Source organism: Amblyraja radiata, chromosome 22, assembly GCF_010909765.2.
Source record: "Amblyraja radiata isolate CabotCenter1 chromosome 22, sAmbRad1.1.pri, whole genome shotgun sequence".
NCBI lineage: Eukaryota > Metazoa > Chordata > Chondrichthyes > Rajiformes > Rajidae > Amblyraja > Amblyraja radiata.
This window is the reverse complement of record NC_045977.1, coordinates 14,234,827-14,257,740: the sequence shown is the minus strand read 5'-3', so window position 1 is coordinate 14,257,740 and position 22,914 is coordinate 14,234,827. Positions and strand designations below refer to the sequence as shown.

General features: G+C 43.6%; 1 protein-coding gene across 6 annotated transcripts in view; it reads right to left on the bottom strand.

The window, feature by feature from the left end:
• usp7 (ubiquitin specific peptidase 7) overlaps positions 1-21,948 on the bottom strand; it is a 101,497-nt gene extending 79,549 nt beyond the window's left edge. For 4 of the 6 annotated variants that reach the window (XM_033040438.1, XM_033040440.1, XM_033040441.1 and 1 more), the window contains exon 1: positions 21,282-21,938. Coding sequence is in view for 2 of the 6 variants with exons in the window: in XM_033040442.1 (XP_032896333.1) it covers positions 21,282-21,351 (70 nt within the window). In the remaining 4 variants the exon portion in view is untranslated. Of the gene's footprint in view, positions 1-21,281 lie in introns of all 6 variants that reach the window. The other 2 variants (XM_033040442.1, XM_033040443.1) reach the window with 2 other exon arrangements.
• Positions 21,949-22,914: the final 966 nt, after the last annotated feature.

Sequence of the window (22,914 nt, the reverse complement as noted above, 5' to 3'; positions counted from 1 at the left end):
AATCGATACATTTGTAGTCGTGGGTTTAGTCGAAGTAGGTCGGCTATCGTAGGTAATTGAAGGTAGTCGAGATAGTCGTAGATAGTGTTAATATATCGCCTTTGCTCGTTTCAATGGCTTGTTGATAGCCGAAGCTAGTCTTCTACATAGTCGAAGGAGGTCTTCTACTTGGTCGTAGGTCTTCTACATAGTCGTAGGTGGTCGTCTACATAGTCAAAGGAGGTCATAGGAGGTCTTCTACATAGTCGAAGGAGGTTGTAGGAGGTCTTCTACATAATCGAAGGATGCCAATTTTTCGGCCATTCAATAAGACCACGACAGTCTCCTAAATTTGCCAATAAGGTCGCCATAGTGGGACAGGCCCTTCAGGAGCACAGCTGAAATTGACAACCAATCACTTCTCGCCACTTCTGCAATGATACTCTAAGTTATAACCATGGAGTCATACAGCATGGAAACAGCCCCTGCAGCTCAACTGGTCCATACTGCTAAATATGCACCTCTAAGCTAGTCCCGTTTGCTCGCAATTGAACTATATCTCTTGAAAACATCCCTGTCCATGTGTCTGTTCAAAATGTCTCCTAAATACTGTTATTATGCCTGACTGAACAACAATATCTGGCAGCTTATTCCACATAACCATCACCCTGTTTGAAAATTTCACAACCCAGGAAAAAACGGCACTGTGCACTAACGGACATGGACAAAATAGAGTACAGCGTAAGCCATTATTGTCTACAGTGCCATTGAAAATACTTATTTTTGAAAATCCTATGGGGGAGAATAACTTGCCTATTATGAATTTGAAAACAATTCTAGAAAGTCTATAACTCAAAGCTTCTTAGGGACACAATTGCATTGTAGAAGTAATACCAGTATTTTGCATGATAATTCATCTTCCAATCACACTAATTTTTAAAAGACAGAATCTTCCACTTGATATTGTAAAAAGCTCTTTTCCCAAAAAAATCCGTTTCTACATTCAGATTAATAGACGCATTAAAATAGCAGGATACATCTACACAAGGCATGCACATGGAGAGATTTAAAAGTGTGTGGACTTTTACTCGCTCGGACATCATAATCTAAGTGGTTTCTGCATTATGAGATGTAACTGTAAACTCTTGGTCGCTGAACAACATGGACAAAGCAAACAACAAACACAAAACCAAAGTTTTCTGAGTCACCGTCTGGTTTAGAGGTAACATGCATGCAAGAAAGGCAGTATGCTCAGCAAGATGGAGATCCAAAGAGGCTGGTTTCAAAAGTGAAGGGTTCTAACCCAAAACACCACCCATCTATTTTCTTCAGAGATGCTGAGTTACTCCAACATTTTATGTCTATCTTTAGCATAAACCAGCACATGCAGTTCCTTGTTATTACAAGGATGGTTTATTGCAATACTACTTCCTAGATTTAAAGCCAACTGCTAATAATTCAATTATCGCTATGCTAACATTTAAAGTAAAGTTCCAAAAATAATTGCTCAGTAATGTTTCATCTCTCTTATTTACATACCAAGATACCTTAACACAAATGTCAGCATATTTTCCTCATCAAAAAATATTGCCACTAAAGATTTTATAAATTACAAATAACCACTAAAGTAGTTTCTTCAGAAAGGTGCAAGACTCCATTTTTTGTCTGAACACAGCTTTGCCACCCAATTCAAAATGATGAAGTCTATACATAGTGATTAACAACCTAGAAATGTACACATATGTCGAAAGGATCCTACTAAAATTACTACGTCATACCATTAATTCAATACAAAATCACTTTACAATTCACTTTCACAATATTCAAAGTAAGGAAAACTTAAATGACCCAATGTTGAAACTCAATGATAGAATTTGCGCTGAAAATAAATTACTATACTTTAACAAGAATTATTCATTCCGGCAATAACCTATTATAACCTGGGATACTGCATGGAACCGACCCATCAGAAAACAACGATTCACATTAAGTGCAATTTGTTAGGTGAATTTAGGGCAGAATAGAACAAAATATGAAGTGACCACCCAAGGAAAACAAACTAATGAAAATGGAGTTGAGAAAAATGGAAGCATCAACATGAAAGGATTCAAGAATCATCACCAATCTCACCTGAAGTTCAAATCTAAAACAATGTTACGTTTCGAACACAACAATAACTTTTTGGAAAACCACTGATATCTGATATTTTACCTCAATAATACAAATAAGTAAAAAACCGCAGCTGAAACTAACTTCAATAGTTGGAGACTTATAATCTAACTAAAAATTCTATTAATTGCATTAGTGTAAAATAAAATTCTGCAATTTAGGGTAAAGTCTGGTTAGTTAGGGTTTAGCAACAGGTGATAAGCACAATGCATTTCCATTTTGTAATCAGGAATGTGGGTGAAGTTTATCCAAATTCATTTCTGACAGACAAAAGCTAATTTAACTGCAGTTTTAGTATAAAAACAGTTACACAAGTAAGAGCTTTGTATTAAGGGATGATAATGTTATAAAATTCAAGCAAGCTGAGAAAAATGGTAAAAGATCACACCATTCAAAAAAATCAGATCAGAAAAAGGTGAGCTGCTTACACTCCCTAAAGATATTAACGAAAGATTCCTAAAATTCAATCAAATTTTATATGCATCTAAAACTTCAGCCGAATACACACAGATCAAAAACTTTCTTGACAACTGTAAAGTTCCATCGCTCAATGAGGTGGAACGAGAATACTTAGGAGCAGAGATTACAGTAAAAGATATTGAAGAGACTATCAAATCACTGAATAATGGGAAAACGCCAGGTCCAGATGGGTTCAGTAATGAATTCCATAAAAAATGTCATGAATTTATTTCCCCACGCTTACGAGCCCATTATATATACGCTTTTAAAGAGACGTTACCACAAACTTTAGCCGAATCAACCATTACATTGATACCTAAGACAGATAAAAATCTTGAAAAGCCAGGATCATACAGAACAATAGCTCTTTTAAATACAGATCAGAAAATATTAGCTAAGACTTTGGCAAGAAGACTAAGTTCGTACATTAGTAAACTAATACACTCAGACCAAACTGGGTTTATACCCAAGCGACATTCGTTTTATAATTTGAGACGTCTGTTTAATATAATGTACTTACACAGAACGATAAAAATAAGATTTAACAATTATTTCTTTAGACGCAGAAAAAGCATTTGATCAAGTAGAATGGGACTATCTCTTTACAGTACAGGTGCACAACCTTTTATCCGAAAGCCTTGGGACCAGACACTTCTCGGATTTCGGAATTTTTCGGATTTCCGAATGTAAGATTTTTAGCGTAGATTAGGTAGGTAGCGCGGGCGGCTTGAAAAGTCTGGAGCGGCTGCCTCCTCCCCGGAGACCGGGGAATCATTGTAAATCATTGCTTAAATGTTAGTCAGTTAGTTTGGAGGGATTTTATGTGGTGAAAGGGGGTGAAGGGGGAAACTTTAATTCTTAGTCCCCTACCTGGTCGGAGAGACGGGGAGCGGGCAATGCCTTACCAGGTCGCCGTGTAGTAAGCTCCGGAGCGCTGTGGCCGCCGACTCCCAACATCGCGGAGCTGGGGCTATGGGCGTCCGGCCGTGGGCGGTGCCGGTTGTAGCTCTGACCCCGGCAACTCTACCCCTGGCTGCGCGGCGCTCCAAATCCAGCGCCGCCCGCAGCCCCAGCTCCGCGATGTTGGGAGTCGGCGGCCACAGCGCTCCAGAGCTTACCGCACGGCGATCCGGTAAGGCATTGCCCGTTCCCCGCTGGTATCCCAGCGCTGCGCCGCCACCGACTCCCAACATCGCGGAGCTGGGGCCGCGGGCGTCCGGCCGCGGGCCGCGCTGGATTTGGAGCGCTGCAGGGCCTGGGATCGATTTCGCCGGGGTCCGAGGTCAAACCGGCGCCGCCCGCAGCCCCAGCTCCGCCACCTGGTCGGCGGCCACCGCGCTCCGGTGCTTACGGCACGGCGACCCGGAAAGGCATTGCCTGCTCCCCGCCTCTCCGACCAGGTAGGGGACTAAGAATTAAAGGTTTCCCCTTCACCACATAAAAGCCCTCCAAACTAACTAACTAGCATTTAAGCAATGATTTACAATGATTCCCCGGTCTCCGGGGAGGAGGCAGCCGCTCCAGACTTTCCAAGCCGCCCGCTACCTACCTAATCTACGCTAAAAATCTTCCATTCCGACATCCGAAAAATTCCGAAATCCGAGAAGTGTCTGGTCCCAAGGCTTTCGGATAAAAGGTTGTGCACCTGTATAACAATCCAACTGCCAGAATATTGACTAATCAAATTCTGTCACCTAAATTTCAATTATCCAGGGGTAATAGACAAGGATGTGCTCTTTCACCAATGCTATTTACCCTTGCCATAGAATCCTTAGCGGAAAGTATAAGAGTACATCCGGGCATTCACGGTTATAATACTAACTATACCAATAACAAGATTGTTATATGCAGACGATGTACTTTTATATATTACCAACTCTCAAGTCAGTATCCCAAATATATTAAACCTTACTGAACAATTTGGTTACTTCTCAGGGTATAGAATAAACTGGAATAAAAGTGAAATTATGCCAATAAAAGCTCAAGACCCTTCACATCTCCTAAAATTTCCCTTTAGAATTGTCACTGAAAATTTTAAATACCTTGGAGTTTATGTGACTAGAAAATATACCTCTCTATTCCAAGCAACTTTTCCACCATTAATCACTAAATTAAATGCCCTTATTCAATTTTGGAAAACACTTCCTATTTCCCTTATAGGTAGAGTAAATGCTATAGAAATGATTTTCCTTCCACAACTCCTTTACCTACTTCAATCAATACCGATTTATCCCCCTAAAGGTTTTTTTGACTGTGATTACAAATTTTATCTGGGATTATAAAACACATAGAATTCACAAACGACATTTATGTAAACCTAAAAAAAAACGGTGGAATAGCACTCCCCAATTTTCTTTTCTACTATTGGGCAACTAATATTAAAAATGTAATTTACTGGATGGATGATACATGACAAGTAAACTGGTTAAAAATGGAGAGGGAAGTTTGTTCGCCTTTTAATATAGGCGCAATTCTTCTTTCTCCAATACATCTGAATAAATCAACGTATGAGCAAAATCGGATAATTCATAGCACCCTACGAATTTGGAAACAGTTGAAATCAACTCTCAAATTGAGAAATTTCTCTCTCCTTTTACCAATCGCCAACAATCCCTCGTTTAAACCGTCTACCTTAGATAAGGCATTTGCACAATGGAAAAACTCAGGAATCAAAACGCTGGGAGATCTTTACGAGAAGGGGATCCTCCTCTCGTTTGAAGAATTACATGAAAAATATCATTTGAAATCTAGTAATTTTTTTAGTTATCTTCAAATCCGAGACTATGTGAAAATACACACACACACGACTGTCATTCTATGGGCCCAGATATATTAGATGAATGCATGAATTCATGAAAGACGGATACAAGTAAGTTAATATCCTACATTTACAATACCCTTTTAACTGCATCTTCTGAAATGCTTAGGAGAGCATGGGAAGATGAATTGGGTTTATTAATTTCAAAGGATATTTGGGAGGAAAGCCTTTTATACATACATTATTGCTCTCTTAATGTTAGGCACTCCCTGATACAATATAAAATACTGCATCGACTATTACTCAAAGTCCAAATTGAACAAGATCTTCCCAAATGTCTCTCCTATTTGTGATAAATGTCTCCTCCAAGAAGCGACTACAACCCATTCTTTTGCTTCCTGCACAAAGTTACAAAACTTCTGGAGGGGAATATTTGATACCTTTTCCAAAATACTTAAAATGAAATTGGAGCCAGATACAAAACTGATCATATTAGGTATGCCAGAGGCCTGCTCTAAGCTAACGATATTTCAAAGAAATTTCCTCAAATATGGCCTAATAATGGCGAAATAATTAATACTTAAATTTTGGAAACAGACAACAGTCCCCACAGTGAAGATGTGGATTACAGATATGTCCGAGACACTACATTTGGAAAACATTAGGCTTGTCTTGGCGGAAAAAACAGATTAATTTCTTAAAACATGGATGCCCTTTACTGAATTTTTACAACAGAATGGTGAAACACAAATTTAAATCTAAATCCGAACCTATGATGGTGAGGGAGAGGGAAGGTAAGGTATATCTCCATCTTTTCTTTTCTTATTTCCTTTTCTTTCCTCTGCACTGCTTTGGTAGCTTTGGGGTCTTTTTCTTGTTCTTTTCTACTTTATCTCTTCATTCTTTCTTTTCTTCTTTCTTTGATTTCCTTTTTTCTTTTTTTAAATATATAGGTTATAAGGTTAAAAATGAAGCTGTCCAATAATTGTATAATTGTGATGCTGATCGTTTTATCCATGTACAATTGCTTCTAATTTAAAAAAATGGAGGAAAAAAAGCGAGTAATAATGCTATATAGTCAGCTACTATATAGTCAGTTGATACTGACCAATTTAAAGTGTTAATGAACTGCATGCAAAACCAGATGTAGACACAAGGAAATGCTGGTTTACAAAAAAAGACAAAAAGCGCTGGAGTAACTCAGTGGGCCAAGCAAAGATGCAAAACCAGGTAACTCATTTTCCCACGTCAACACAAAGATTGGTGTTTTTTCTCTATTTAAAAATTACAAACCCTCAGGCTGACTTTTTATTTTTAATAAATGCACCAATGCTCAACACTTGATGGCTAACCAAACTGAATATGCCTCAGCGTTAGCACTAGCCCAAAATAAAAACAAAATCAGTCCCATGTTGGTTTTAGTTTGTCTCTGTTCAGATCAATCTCAATCTCAGAGCCCTAGTGAGACCACACCTGGAGTATTGTGTGCAATTTTGGTCCCCTAATTTGAGGAAGGACATTCTTGCTATTGAGGGAGTGCAGCGTAGGTTTACAAGGTTAATTCCCGGGATGGCGGGACTGTCATATGCTGAGAGAATGGAGCAGCTGGGCTTGTACACTCTGGAGTTTAGAAGGACGAGACGGGATCCCATTGAAACATATAAGATTGTTAAGGGCTTGGACACGCTAGAGGCAGGAAACATGTTCCCGATGTTGGGAGAGTCCAGAACCAGGGGCCACGGTTTAAGAATAAGGAGTAAGCCATTTAGAACGGAGACGAGGAAACACTTTTTCTCACAGAGTGGTGAGTCTGTGGAATTCTCTGCCTCAGAGGGCGGTGGAGGCAGGTTCTCTGGATGCTTTCACGAGAGAGCGAGATAGGGCTCTTAAAAATAGCGGAGTCAGGGGATATGGGGAGAAGGCAGGAACGGGGTACTGATTGGGGATGACCAGCCATGATCACATTGAATGACGGTGCTGGCTCGAAGGGCCAAATTGCCTACTCCTGCACCTATTGTCTATTGTCATTCTCAAATTGATCCAATTTTCAATTGCCTTTATAATCAAGTTCAAATTTATTGTCATATGCACCAATTGGTACCGTGAAATTTGAGTTATCATACAGCCATACAAATAAAAATACAATACACAATAGAGTTTAACATAAGCACCCACCACAGTGGAATCAACATTTCTCACTGTGATGGAAGGCAATAAAGTTCAGTCATCTTCCTCTTTGATCACCCGTGGTTGGGGCCAAGAACCCTCCGCAGTCGCCGCTACGGACGGCCTGATGTACAAGCCCTCTCGCCGGGATGATCGAAACTCCGGCGTCGGAATGGAACACACTCTGCGGCTAGGAGTTTCTAAATCGGTCGCTTCCTACTGGAGACAGTGGCTTCCGAAGTCCACAGGCAGAGCTGGACAGAGCTCCGCAGACCATAGCTCCACAGTGTTAAAGTCAGCAGGCCCCGCGATCGAAGCTCCAACATGGGCGATCCTCGACAAGGATCCGCGATGGTAATTCCGTGCTGTGCCCGCTGAAGCTCTGGGCCGGTCTCCGGTCGGAAAGGCTGCGCCAATTCAGTTGGTAGGCCACGAGGGGTGGCGAAGATGCGACACGGAGAAAAGACTCATCTCTGTCCAGATAAGTGACTGAAAAACGCCCCCCCCCCCCCCCCCCCCACATAAGGCATACTGTGAAACAATAAAACATACATTTAGATGCACTGGAATTAAGAAAAAGGCTTAAGGACCGATGAGCTTTTGCGAGGCAGCCACTGCGGTTGCGCATCACTCTGATGCGCACTGATCACGTGTCCTTTCATGCTTCAATGTTTCAGGAAAACATTGACAGTTTTAACATCTTCAGGTCAGCATTGAAGGTGGGCTGAAGGGTCCATTTCTGTGATGTACAACTCTTAACTATGACAGTGTGGCAGTCCCACAACCGAGATCCTGCTGCACTAATCTATTGCAAAAGACAAATCTAGATCCGCTACTGCAGGCCCCAAGCCATCTAAGATTATGCTTCAGTGCCTCTCGAATATCCTCAACCTTAATCCTGCCCAATTGGATATTTATTTTCAACTTGCTACATAAACATAAAAATGATTCAGTACTAGATCAAGTGGGACCCGTTTGTTCCGTCACAAAAGAGGCATGGTCCCCCAATGCAACCAGTTTCCAGGGCTCGAAATTCACGGTTGCCCAGGTGCCACTGACCACTCAAATTGCCGCCGGGCAACCTAAACGGCGAGTCATTTTGCTCGGCTTGGCAACTTGGTTTATACCGTAGACCGAAGTGCGGTGTGACGGAGGGTCGGAGCTAATGACGGGCCACGCGCAGCAGCAGCAGCGGCCGCGGCTTCTCCTCCTGCTCCTGCACCCCACCCGGCCTGATAACGGCCGCTGCTGCCACTCTGCTTTCAAAGCAAACCCTTGGAGGAGGGATGTGTCGGTCAGAGGCGGGCGCTGAGGATAGAGCGCGGTGATTGGAGGAGGGACTGCACCCAGGATCGATCCCGGTCTCTGGCGCTGCAATCGCTGCCGAACCGCCACTGGACCATCCCCGTCCCCGCCCGAGAGCCCCCACACGCCCGCGGGTGGCCAGAAATGTCGGGAGTCAGACGGGAGCGGTGCCCCTAGGCCCACAGCCAGCGCAGAGAAGCAGCGCTAAACCCAGCTCACTCTGCCTGTCCCTGTCTGGATTGAGACAGGGCTGTAGGCGAGACAGGCAGAGTTCAGCTACATTTAGCGCTGGCTTGATCTGAATTTACCGTTCACGGGACCTCCGAATCCTCGCGCGCTTGTGTGAGTGTGCGCAAGCGCCCGCGGCTGCCAAGATATTCTGTCCCCCGGTCCACTCTATTTTGATAGCGATTGCCATGCCTGACAGGGAAGGCCAAGGCAGCGATGATGCCGGTGCTGTCCGAGGAGCGCTGGCCTTCCTTCCCACATCCTCTGCCCCTTCCTCTCTCTCTCTCTCTCGTACGCCCCCTCCACTCCCCTTATCCTGACACCTCCTCTCCATCCCGCACTGATCCCTATTCCTGCCTCTATTCAGTCCTCACTGACATCCCCTGTGCTCCCCTCCTCATCTATTCATCCTGCTCTGATCTCCCTATCCACCTCACATTGATTATCCTGCCACTCCCCATCAATCTTACACTGGTCCCCCCAATTGATCCTGTACTGACCCCCCCTTCCCATCCATCCTGCACTGCTCCTCCCCTTTATAGAAACATAGAAAATAGGTGCAGGAGTAGGCCATTCGGCCCTTCGAGCCTGCACCGCCATTCGATATGATCATGGCTGATCATCCAACTCAGTATCCCATCCTTCCTTCTCTCCATACCCCCGATCCCTTTAGCCACAAGGGCCACATCTAACTCCCTCTTAAATATAGCCAATGAACTGGCCTCAACTACCTTCTGTTGCAGAGAATTCCACAGATTCACCACTCTCTGTGTAAAAAATGATTTTCTCATCTCGGTCCCAAAAGACTTCCCTCTTATCCTTAAACTGTGACCCCTAGGTCTGGACTTCCCCAACATCGGGAATAATCTTCCTGCATCTAGTCTGTCCAACCCCTTAAGGATTTTAGGACAGCATCCAGCACTGCTCCCCCCCATCCATCCTGCACAGATCCCCCCCCACCCCCCCATTCAACCCACTGTCATCCCCTCACAACTTTACCTACTCCAACCACCATGCACTAATTCCCCTGCCTCAATCCATCCAATCCACACCGATTGCCTTCTCATGGCCCCCCCCCCCCCCCCATCTATCCTTCCTGCACCGATTCACACACACCCCCCCTCCCGACCCCATTGTGCTGGAAATGTCTTCAGAGCTAACATCGACTATGTTTGTTAACGGAATGCGATCAAATATGTTTTAATTCCCAATGTTATTATTTGTTTTAATCCACAAAGATGGATGAATTAACTTGTGAACGCGTGAAACATTAAAACCGCAGTGTTCGATTGTCACTGCTACCGTTGACATGTTATTACAGAATTCATTTTGATGGCGAATCAATGCTCTTAATATGGATTATCAGTACTGTAGTTATTTACTGAACAACATTCACAACTATATGTTGGATTTATCCAGGTTTTACTTCTACAGTCAGTCATATACATCACAAATTTGGTCAGGAGTTATTTCAGTTGAAATTTTAAAGTTAATTCTGAAGTGGGAATGATGGAAAAAGCGTTTATCAACAATTTTTTTTTAAATTGTTGCTTACAAACTGGGTATCTTCATTGCTGTTCACAACACATACATCTAATCTGAATGTCCGGTAATGTGGCGTCTTGACACCTTTAAATATATTACCAAAAGAACATTTGCTGCATTTATGTCCTTTGGCCATCTCTTGTTAGTTAGTGTAATGTTTAACCTGTCAGATGGGTATAATCAGTTTTAACAGCTATTACCATAAAATGCCTTTAGAAAATTCCTTGCAACCTGTATATTTTGTTGTGGATAAATTATGTGGGAAGCGAGAGTGTTTCTGTACCAATAGCAATAACGACCCATGCTATGGCCATGTCATGATAATTTTCGGTCCTTCACAGAAAACATGCTTGCATCAATCTGTAGTGTGCATGGTTAAGCATATATGCTATCAAGGTCCAGGATTTATTGACACAGGTTGATCATACGATGAATAACCCAACCACATTTTTGTTTGCAAGTGGAAAGATATAATAAAAATTGCATTAATTGCAATGTGTAAAAAGAGTTGAGATACTGTATTATAATTTTGCTGTATGTCATTGTGGTTTATATCATGTCTTGATTGGTGAATTTGTTAGTTTGTGACTTTATTTGAAGCAGAAATAATATGTGAATGCTTAATTGAGCATAATTCCGACGGGTAACTACGCACTTCGTCCGAGCACGCGTTATGCAAGCCATCTTAAATGACCACCTAAACTGTCATTTGACAACCTAAAAAGCTGCCAAGGTTGCCCGGCAGGCAACAGGGAAAAAAAGTTAAGCGAGAGCCCTGGGTTTCCCGAAGCAATATTCCACCACTCACCCGTTCCCCCAACGCAATATTCCAACATCATCCATAGCCCCCAACTGCGCATGGGCGGCTCATTTCCCCTTATTCACCTTCCCTCTTTTTAAACTTAAAAAAAAATCCAATTGCACTTCCTGGCAGGCAAAAAAAAATCTAATTGCACTTGCTGCCAGGACTTGAGTGTCCTACGATTTACAACATTGTTGCAAGTATGGCCAGTTTATGTAAATGAGAGCCCATTGTGACATCACAGCTGTAACTGCCACTGCAACCGTCAGTGGGGTTTCGTAAAGTTAAAAATGTGAATAAATTGTAAAATATAACACCAATCTGACCGAAACTTGCTAAAAACACACAAAACAATTGTGAGTGAGGTGGTCCAAAAAATTGTAGCGCTATCATGTGCCGTTTTGGCGTGGTTCCGGGATCACGCACGCACCATCACAAACAAGATGAGAGTTTTAGTAATACTAGACCAAGTCGAACCCGTAGGACCCCGTTCCCCCAAAGCAATATTCCACCACTCACCCGTTCCCCCAACGCAACCTGCTTCGGCCACTCACCCGTTCACCAACGCAATATTCCACCACTCACCCATTGCACTCAACTACGCAGGCGAGGCTCATTTCCCCTCATCCCCAACACTCCCTTCCCCCTTTCTCCCCCCCCTCACTCTCTCTGTGCCCCCTTCTCTCACTTTCTCTCTCTCTCTCTCTCTCTCTGCCTGGAGGGGGACACGGGGGGAGGGGGACACACGGTGGGAGAGGAGGAAGGGGAGAGGAGAAGAGGGGAGAGATGAGGAAGGGGAGGAGAGATGAGGAAGGGGAGGAAAAGAGGAGGAGGGAGAAAGGAGGAGGAGGGGGGGAAAGGAGGAGGAGGGGGGGGAAAGGAGGAGGAGGGGGGGAAAGGAGGAGGAGGTGGGGGGGAAAGGAGGAGGAGGGGGGGAAAGGAGGAGGAGGGGGGGGAAAGGAGGAGATGGGGGGAAAGGAGGAGATGGGGGGGAAAGGAGGAGATGGGGGGGAAAGGAGGAGATGGGGGGGGGGGAAGGAGGATGGGGGGGATGGGGGAGGAGTGGAGGAGAGGGAGAGGAGGGGGGGGCCGAGTGGGCTGCAGGGCCCATTGCAAGTGGGCTGCGAACAAATGACTGTGAGTGAGAGGGGGGGGGGTGGGAGGGAGAGAAGGGGTGGGAGGGAGGGGGTGGGAGAGAAAGAGGGGGGCACAGAGGCAGGGGGGCACAGAGGCAGGGGAGTTAGCTGCCTTCTGGAGCTGGGGTTTCCGGGTGTCCGCTGCCTTTGGAGCTGGGTTTTCCAATTTGCTGCTGCTGCGAGCGGGCGGCCCTCCTGCTGCGACGGTCAAAAGCAGGAGGCCCGGACGATCGCGGCATCCGCAAGGGGAAGCCCACCCACGTGACAGACCATCATGCGGGTGAGACAGAGATGAGGTCGTCCCGACCAGAGTTTTGTTCAGATTGATGTTATATTTTCGGCCAGAGTTCGGCAGGTGGGATCGGGATCACCAGCAAGGAAAATGCGTCACGATTCCCTGCGATCGACGGAGGAATCGCAGGTCTCCATAGATGGCCTTTCCCAGAGGGAGCAACGGCCGCCACGGCCACCTTCCCACCGCGCTACCCCGCACCCTCACCCGCGCAGCAATAAGACTGTCGCCGCGATCTAGAACTTCAAGTAGCCCAACGGAGCATTCAACACGACCTGAGCTGCAGTTTAAAAACGCTAAGTGACAAATTTAAAGAAGTAAAAGTTAAGAAGACAAGAAGTACAGAGGACATAATGGGGTGACGTCACTAGCAGCGCGAGCAGACACAGGCAGTCAGATCCATTGTGACATCATCTTGTGATTTGAGATTTATGAAAATTTTCATAAATAATGAGAAAAATGCATGAAATTTTCAGATAGCGGTGATTTTTGACATCATGGCATAAATCTATCAGAATATGTAAAAATTTCACCGTTAGCACGTCGTGTGTTCGAGGAGATGGGAATCGCACACGAACATCACACAAATAAATACACATCCAAGATCAGAGTTTTATAGTTATAAGGATATGGATGGATAGACACTAGACCAAGTGGGACCCGTTGGGTCCCTGTCACACAGCAGGCCTTGTCCCCCAAGCAATATTCGACCACTCCCCCATAGCTCCCACAGGAGGCCGAGTCCCCCAATGCAATATTCCACCACTCACCAGTTCCCCCAACGCAAGATTTCACCACTCACCCATAGCCCTTAACTGCGCAGGGGCTGCTCATTTCCCCTTACTCTCTTTAAACTTTAAAAAAAAATCTAATTGCACTTGCTGCTAGGAAAAAAAGCTGGGCTGCGGGCGGGGAGGTCTCGGGAAATGAGAGCCGAGGCGCAAGCGAACGTCGATCTCGGAATGCGCTCGGAAGCTGTTGAATGCGCTCGGAAGCTGCAGCACAAAGCCTACTTGCTTGTTCTTTCTGCGTCTTTTGAAGAACGAGGGGGGGAGAGAGGGGAAGGGAACCTTGGGCAGCAGACCAGGTGGAGCAGAGCCGTCATCAGCGAGACCATCTCGTTTATTTACCAAGTCAATTTTTTGAACATTTTCATAAATAACTCGGGAAATAATGGTCAAATTTTTCAGGTGAGAATGTGTAAAAATTTCACCGTTAGCGCATCGTGTTTGAGGAGGTGTGAATCAAAGACAAACAAATAAATACATCCACATCCAAGATCAGAGTTTTATAATTAGAGATATATAGATATCAGAAACAGGAGGTGCAAAGAAGGGATATATACACAAGCATGCAGGCAATTTGGTGAGTGATAAGAGCAAAGTAACCTAGCTTTGGTCGTGTGCAAGTAGCAATAAATTCCAGGCGTGTTTATTTGTGAGCAATGCTATCACGACAAATATTCAAGTCAGTCATGCCCTTAAAATCAAAACACCAGTTCCAGTTATTTTACTCTACACTGAGGAGATACATTGTTTTATTAAAAGATTGATTTGACAATATAACAAGTATAATTTCAATTTGCTTTACAACCAGGGTGCCTTACTAAAAACAGCTACCCACATGATAGAATGGAATATTTGAAAGATTCTAAGTTTGCATAAAAAGGTAAAATATGGGAATCTCCAACAAATATTTCTGATCCAGAGTTGCCGTCAACATTTAGTTGCTGGAAAGACTTTAATACTGCCTTTCATAATGTCAAAAAGAATAATTTTACAACCAAAATCATTGTAAAAGCCAATTGGCAAGAAATAGTGGTCCCTTGTAGTGGTCTTGGCTTGCTGTCTTATCCAAATGACTGCAGTTTCAAATACACAGGATTCCACTGAATAATGCAGATTGGCAGTCCAATGCAACGTCCTCTGATTATGATAGTTTAAAAGGGTAACCCAAGAAACTGAGAAAGATGCTCTGAGCAACAGCCACCAAGAAAATGAGATCAGCAAACAGATTGATCAGAGTAGGTCTGTATTCTGCAGTTAATTTCCTTCTGTTGCTAATGTTGCTGCAGTCTTATTTCCCCAGGGTTGTGGAACCAGGAACTAGAAGGCATTGGTATAAGGTGAGGAGATTTAATAGGACCCAAGGTGCAACTTTTTCCACACAGATCATAATGGGTATATCGAATGAGCTGCCACAGAAAGTAGTTGAGGCAGGCATTATGAACCATGTAAAAGAGTTTGAGCTTAGTTGGGGCATCTTGCTCAACATGGACAAGATGAGCCAAAGGGCAGGTTTCAATGTTGTTTAAGACTGTGGATAAATGTGGGGTTATCCATTTTGGTGGCAAAAACAGGAAAGCAGACTTTTATCTAAATGGTGGCCGATTAGGAAAAGGGGAGATGCAGCGAGACCTGGGTGTCATGGTACACCAGTCATTGAAAGGAGGCATGCAGGTGCAGCAGGCAGTGAAGAAAGCGAATGGTATGTTAGCTTTCATAGCAAAAGGATTTGAGTATAGGAGCAGGGAGGTTCTACTGCAGTTGTACAGGGTCTTGGTGAGACCACACCTGGAGTATTGCGTACAGTTTTGGTCTCCAAATCTGAGGAAGGACATTATTGCTATAGAGGGAGTGCAGAGAAGGTTCACCAGACTGATTCCTGGGATGTCAGGACTGTCTTATGAAGAAAGACTGGATAGATTTGGTTTATACTCTCTAGAATTTAGGAGATTGAGAGGGGATCTTATAGAAACTTACAAAATTCTTAAGGGGTTGGACAGGCTAGATGCAGGAAGATTGTTCCCGATGTTGGGGAAATCCAGGACAAGGGGTCACAGCTTAAGGATAAGGGGGAAATCCTTTAAAACCGAGATGAGAAAAACCTTTTTCACACAGAGTGGTGAATCTCTGGAACTCTCTGCCAGAGGGTAGTTGAGGCCAGTTCATTGGCTATATTTAAGAGGGAGTTAGATGTGGCCCTTGTGGCTAAAGGGATCAGAGGGTATGGAGAGAAGGCAGGTACGGGGTACTGAGTTGGATGATCAGCCATGATCATATTGAATGGCGGTGCAGGCTCGAAGGGCCGAATGGCCTACTCCTGCACCTAATTTCTATGTTTCACAAGGCTTGACAGAGTGGATGGAGGAAGGATATTTCCCATGGTTGAAGTATTAAAACAAGGATCAGTCAAAGAGATAGCCTTTTCAGGAAAATTTTCCAGAGGGCCAAGGAGTGTTAGAGATATAGTTTATTCAAAAGTTTCTTAATATTAAGAAAATTAAATGATGCAAAAGCCAGAAGATAAACCATGATGTTAATGAAACACGCAACAAGCTCATGCTCTTTTTTTTTTTAACGATAGAACTTTATCACAATATGGAAATTGATTCAAGAGGGAAATTGATCAATTGACCAAATAGGTGGATTTAATAAATGTGCATGCATTCATCAGAAGTACAATAATATGACTGCATTTATATTTTAAGTATCGAGCCTAAACAACATGGACGGACCTAATTTACTGCTTTAAATAAATACTAACTCAGAAGTTTAGGATATCTTAAAAAACATTTCCATATTATTATTATTATATACTTTCATGCATTAACTGCCATTGGACACAAATATTATCAGTTGGAGAAGAACATGATCGCAATGAAACCTGACTAGGAAAGAGTAACCAATTGAATTACAACTTCCCGTTTCACTTTGCATTAAACTTAATGTTTTGGTCGAGTACACCAAAGCAATTATTTCTTCATTGGCCCTACAATGGGCCTTTATCTCAAAAAAGATTGGAATTAGTGCAAAACAATCAGCTAGCGTTTATTAACATTAGCCGTCTACCACCCCTTAAATATTTTAATTCTGTCATATTCGCATATCCACCTTCTATGCATCAATATTACACAATCATCAGATGCCAGCCTATTGTTGAGTGCCATGCATTAACTACAAAACCAAATTAATAAAATTGCATGTGCAATTCCCTAAATCACAATGGCAATTTCTTAATCTAAAGAGGGAGAAAAGGATGTGCCAGTGAAATCAACATCTGACTGGACAACTCAAAAGTATTCAGAGCCGAGCTTACAAGTACTTGAACACATCAACGATTCAACCAAGGAATGATATACAATATAATAAAAAATCTTAAACTCTAAACATTAAGTAGAAGGCTGAAATACAATACATAAATAGTTCATGAAAATATAAAGCTACAATGCAAACCTTCACATACACATAACAAAAACAAGCATCTATCAGGTGCAGGAGAATCATTGTTATTTCCCCTTTACAAAGCCGAAATAAGAATAGACTGAATGACATCAAATCCCTCAAGATAATAAACATGGGATCTTCCTGCTCAATGTTACTCAGGATTACATTAAATCATGCATATGTCATCGAGAACATCAAGAGCTACAACTAGAAAATTCAATGTCATTTGAGAATCGTCAAGGCCATAATAGACAATTAGATTAGTTTGTCATGCACACCAGGGTGCAATGAAATCCCCAGTTTGCATGAAGCTCACATAAAACAGAATACATGCTAATGATATATATACTAAAAAATGCAAAACAGCAGTTTGGTGCAAAGATTGTTACGCACTCTGTAGTGGTGCAATAACGGACCGAATTAATGAGATAGAATTAAGAGCAAGAGTATGTGGCAGCAGTGATAAAGAACCTGTTGTTAAATGTGGACGTCTGGATATTCAAGTGGTCGAAGTGAGAAAAGGGAATGGCTGGCTGAAAACATAAACATATTAGTTGAATTTCAGCACCTTTAGTTCTATTAATTTCTGGATTTTGAAGGGGGAAAGGATAGCAGGTAAAAAAAATTCCCGATGAAATTTTAATCTCATAATACAAATGCCTTTGGTTTGACTCCATACACTTTCAACACCAAGAATGGAATATTTGTCTTTGATATTAAGACTACTTTCAACCATTTCCAATGGTTGAAGTATATCCATGTAGCTAAAACGTTAAAAAAAATTAAACAGATAACTAGTACAGAAACACGAATACTGTATTGATTAAAAACACACTATTTTCCCCTTATACAGCAATAATATGGTATGATGGTATTTTCTCCCCAATGCCTCAGTGCCACCCATGTCATATTCAAACCTACACATGCAACTGCAAGCCAAATACAATTCCAAGAGTCATCTGTGGTTCAGTGGTACAACTCTCAACACAAACAGATGGTCACGGCTTCAAATCCCACTCCAGGGACACAAATGCATCCTGAACTGACATTCCAATATGAAACCAGCAACTTCTATAAAGTAGCACCTATGAGGAGGTATAAACAAAATTCACCTTCTCTATTCCCACTAGAGAAAGATCTCCCTCCATTATTCAAAACAACCAGAATGCATCCCTCAACCAAGATCATGAACAGCAGACTATCTAAGTCACTGTCGCTAATGCTTCTGGAACTTCAATGTAAATTGGTTGCCTTTTTTCTTATTACAAAGTTAACTACACTCCAACTAAATTCATTTGGGCTAAAACTATTTTGTTGAAAATTGCAAGAGATGCTATTTAAGTGATGACAGTATCAAATTTCGAAAAGAGTCCATTAACCACAACATTTATTACATCCTTACTTCAGCCATATTGCTTGAATGCAAACAAAACTGTTCACATACAATTGACCGATGTTCACATTATCAAAGGTGCTCAAGTCAAAGCTCCAAATTAATGATTACACAATTAGCAAAAAATATCTTAATATAAAATTGTACACAAGTAGATGTGGACAATTTACACCAGTATTCATGCGAAAATTGTATTTTCATTTTTAACAATGGGTGGATTTTAAATATTTATGAGTAACAAATAACAGACTAACTGAAGGTTCTACTGATGTTTTCCCAACACCTTTTTTGAAAAATGTTCTAATATATTAGCTGCACTAATAATTAAAATCTGCAAATGAAAAAAATAGCTATATTTAACTGGAATAGAAATGAGTTGTTAGATTCTGTTGCAGGGCTGTTACCAACATGGACATGCAGTGCCCTCCATAATGTTTGGGACAAAGACCCGTCATTTATTTATTTGCCTCTGTACTCCACAATATGAGATTTGTGATAGAAAAAAATCACATGGGGTTAAAGTAGACATTGTCAGATTTTAATAAAGGCCATTTTTATACATTTTGGTTTCACCATGTAGAAATTACAGCAGTGTTTGTACATAGTATACAGCCCCATTTCAGGGCAACATAATGTTTGGGACACAGCAATGTCATGTAAATGAAAGTAGTCATGTTTAGTATTTTGTTGCATTTCCTTTGCATGCAATGACTACTTGAAGTCTGCTGTTCATGAACATCACCAGTTGCAGGGTGTCTTCTCTGATGATCCCTGCCAGGCCTGTATTGCAGTCATCTTTAGCCTATGCTCATTCTGGGCGCTAGTCCCCTTCAGTTTTCTCTTCAGCGTATAAAAGGCATGCTCATTTGGGTTCGCCGGCCATTGAGTTTGTTTGAACTTGAGCAGATAGGATGTGCCTATACACTTCAGAATTCATTATGCTACTACCATCAGCAGTTGTATCATCAATGAAGATAAGTGAGCCAGCACCTTCAGCAGCCATACATGCCCAGGCCATAACACCCCCACCACTGTGTTTTAAAGCTGAGATGGTATGCTTTGGATTGTGGGCAGTTCCTTCTCTCCTCCATACTTTGCTCTTGCCATCACTCTGATATAAGTTAATCTTCGTCTCATCTGACCACAAGACCTTTTTCCAGAACTGTGGTTACTCTTTTAAGTACTTCTTGGCAAACTGTAACCAGGCCATCCTATTTTTGCAGCTAACCAGCAGTTTGCATCTAGCAGTGTAGCCTCTGTATTTCTGATCATTAAGTTTTCTGCAGACAGTGGTCATTGACAAATCCACACTTGACTCCTGAAGAGTGTTTCTGATCTGTCTGACAAATCTTTGGGGATTTTTCTTTATTATAGAGAGAATTCTTGTCATCAGCTGTGGAGGTCTTCCTTGGCCTGCCAGTCCCTTTGCGATTTGTAAGCTCACCAGTGCTCTTTCTTCTTAATGATGTTCCAAACAGTTGATTTTGGTAAGTCCAAGGGTTGGCTGATGTCTCTAACAGTTTTATTCTTATTTCTCAGTCACATAATGGCTTCTTTGACTTTCATTGGCACAACTTTGGTCCCCATGTTGATAAACAGCAATAAAAGTTTCCAAAAGCAATGGGAAGACTGGAGGAAAGACTAGGTGCTGAGAGCTCTAATACCTGCATTAAGGAGGCAATTCAACACACCTGAGCAATTACAAACGCCTGTGAAGCCATGTGTCCCAAACATTATGGAGCCTGAAATGGGGGGGATTATGTATAAACATAGCTGTAATTTCTACATGGTGAAACCAAAATGCATAGAAACACCCTCTAATAAAATCTGACAATGTGCACTTTAACCACATGTGATTTTTTTTCTATTACAAATCTCAAATTGTGGAGTACAGAGGCAAATAAATAAATTATGGGTCTTTGTCCCAAACATTATGGAGGGCACTGTAGTGGGCACAATGGTCTACTGCACTGCAGCAATCCAAGTGCTGAAATCCTCGAACAAACATTAACTTCCAATCAAAACACAAGCCATAATTTGCACTGTCTACATCTCATTGCCAATCATGTTATGCACACTATGAAAATAGAAAGATGTGAATAAAGGGTCAGAATAGTTTTTGATAAGTGTCTGGACAAGGGCAAAGGATTCACTCTCTAAAATTTTGCATATGTAAGACATTGTACAATCTGTTCAATTTGAAGAACAGTGGCCAATACCAAATTACCAAGGTAATGTATGAATCAATGTTACTTGCAGGACACATTGTTCAGAAGTTATATTACATCTGATTTATAGAATTGACAAATCCCCATATTGACATTAAATTTCAAAAACTTTTAATGAACATAAAGTTACACGTTGTATGTTAGGAGCATTTATGTCAAAAAGTAATTCAAAATAGCAACATTAACACATCCACCGAACTTTGTTGTAAAGTAAGTGTCATGAGTTCCCAGTTTACAAAAAAAAGATATTGATGGCAGATGAAACAAGCCAAGCTAGCATGAGATAGCAAATACTGCGGAGATCTGGAAGTCATTGACTCATCAGCCCTGAATCCCAACCACGGGCCTTGTTTGCTGCGTTTGAGACACACGCTTAAATGAAAACAGGCGGCCGGTTATTTAAAGCTCGGTGAGGAAATAATTTGGAATTTGGCACACAGAGGCGAGGCCTGGGGCCTACTCGTGGTGGCCAGAGGGGGAGGGGGACAGAGATAACATTAACTCGGGGACAGAGAGGGAGAGATAATCTTGTTACTGGAGGGAGAGGGGTTTAAGTGGGGAGGGGGAAGGTAGAGAGCAAGGACCCTGCGCTTACCTTCCATCTCCATCTCCTCGGGTTCGCTGAGATGCTGCTCATTCTGCTCGGACTTAGTGCAGTGGTTCATGGTGTCGGCGCCGGCCTCCGCCTCGGGCCCCCTCGCCTCGGGGTAGGACGTGAGCGACGGCTCCCTGGTGGCAGGAACGGAAACCCGGACGTATTTGCTCGCGATTCGCCCAATCTCGCCCCGGATTTGCGCGCTCGAAGCTTCCCCCCTCCCCGTTCGTCACGGCAAAGGGGGGAACTCGCCTCGGCCTGCACCCGAAGAGATGAGGGGGGAGAGCCAACGCCTCCCGAGAGGAGGGTGAGGGAGAGAGGGAGGGCTAGGGAGGGAGGGAGGGTGGGGGAAGGGGAGAGGGGGGGGAAAGAGAGCGGGAGTCGAGGATCAAAATTAGCGGCTTTTTATTCTGCCGCGAACGGAGGAGAGGCAGGCGGACGGGCAGCTTCCAAAACAAAAAATATATAATCGTCGCCAATTTCGGGTTGGAGCGGTGGGTGGTTTGCGCTACAGTGGCAGCAAACAGCCCTACTAACGCCTTCTGTCCTGTCTCAGGCTGCGCCCCGCTCGCTAGGCCTCACCGCCGCCTCCTTCTTCTGCTCGACCCGATGCTCGCACCGTGCAGAAAATGGCGGCGCGGCGCGACGCAGATGCCACGTCCGCAATGCGCCTGCGCGGCCGGGCGGGCGGGCTTGAGGAGGGGACATTGCGCGTGCGCATGCACCCGGGATGGGTGGGGGAGCAGCGCGCATGCACAGGCATCCGGGATGGGAGGTGGAGCAGCGCGCATGTGCGGCTCGCCGGGCAAGAGTAGGGGACAGTGCGCCTGCGCAGCCGGACTGGGCGGGGGAGTAGCTGGGCTTGAGGTGGGAGCAATGCGCATGCGTAACCGGCCGGGCTGGGAGGAGGGAGCAGTGCGCATGCGTAACCGGCCGGGCTGGGAGGAGGGAGCAGTGCGCATGCGTATTCTGCCGGGCTGGGCGGAGGGAGCGATGCGCATGTGCAGCTGGCCGGCCGGCTTGGAGCAGGGCTTAGGCCGCATGTCATCCGCAAGGCTCTGGCAACCAAAGATTGCTCTGCTCTATGATCTTTGCTGGCAACCGTGTGTAGTGTGCCCGCTCCTACACTGGGGGGTATGCAACCCAGCCAAAGTGTACCTAATGGAACATAAAAGAGGACAACACAAGAAAGTGCCGAGCATTCAGATTCAGATTCAACTTTAATTGTCATTGTCCGTGTACAGTACAGAGACAACGAAATGCAGTTAGCATCTCCCAGGAAGAGCGACATAGAATATGATTTCAATAAATAAATCTATTTACATGCATACAGTCATAGTGTTTTTCCTGTGGGAGGAGTATCGGGGGGGGGGGGTGATTGGCAGTCACCGAGGTACATTGTTGAGTAGTGTGACAGCTGCAGGGAAGAAGCTGTTCCTGGACCTGCTGGTCCGGCAACGGAGAAACCTGTAGCGCCTCCCGGATGGTAGGAGGGTAAACAGTCCATGGTTGGGGTGAGAGCAGTCCTTGGCGATGCTGAGCGCCCTTCGCAGACAACGCTTGCTTTGGACAGACTCAATGGAGGGGAGCGAGGAACCGGTGATGCGTTGGGCAATTTTCACCACCCTCTGCA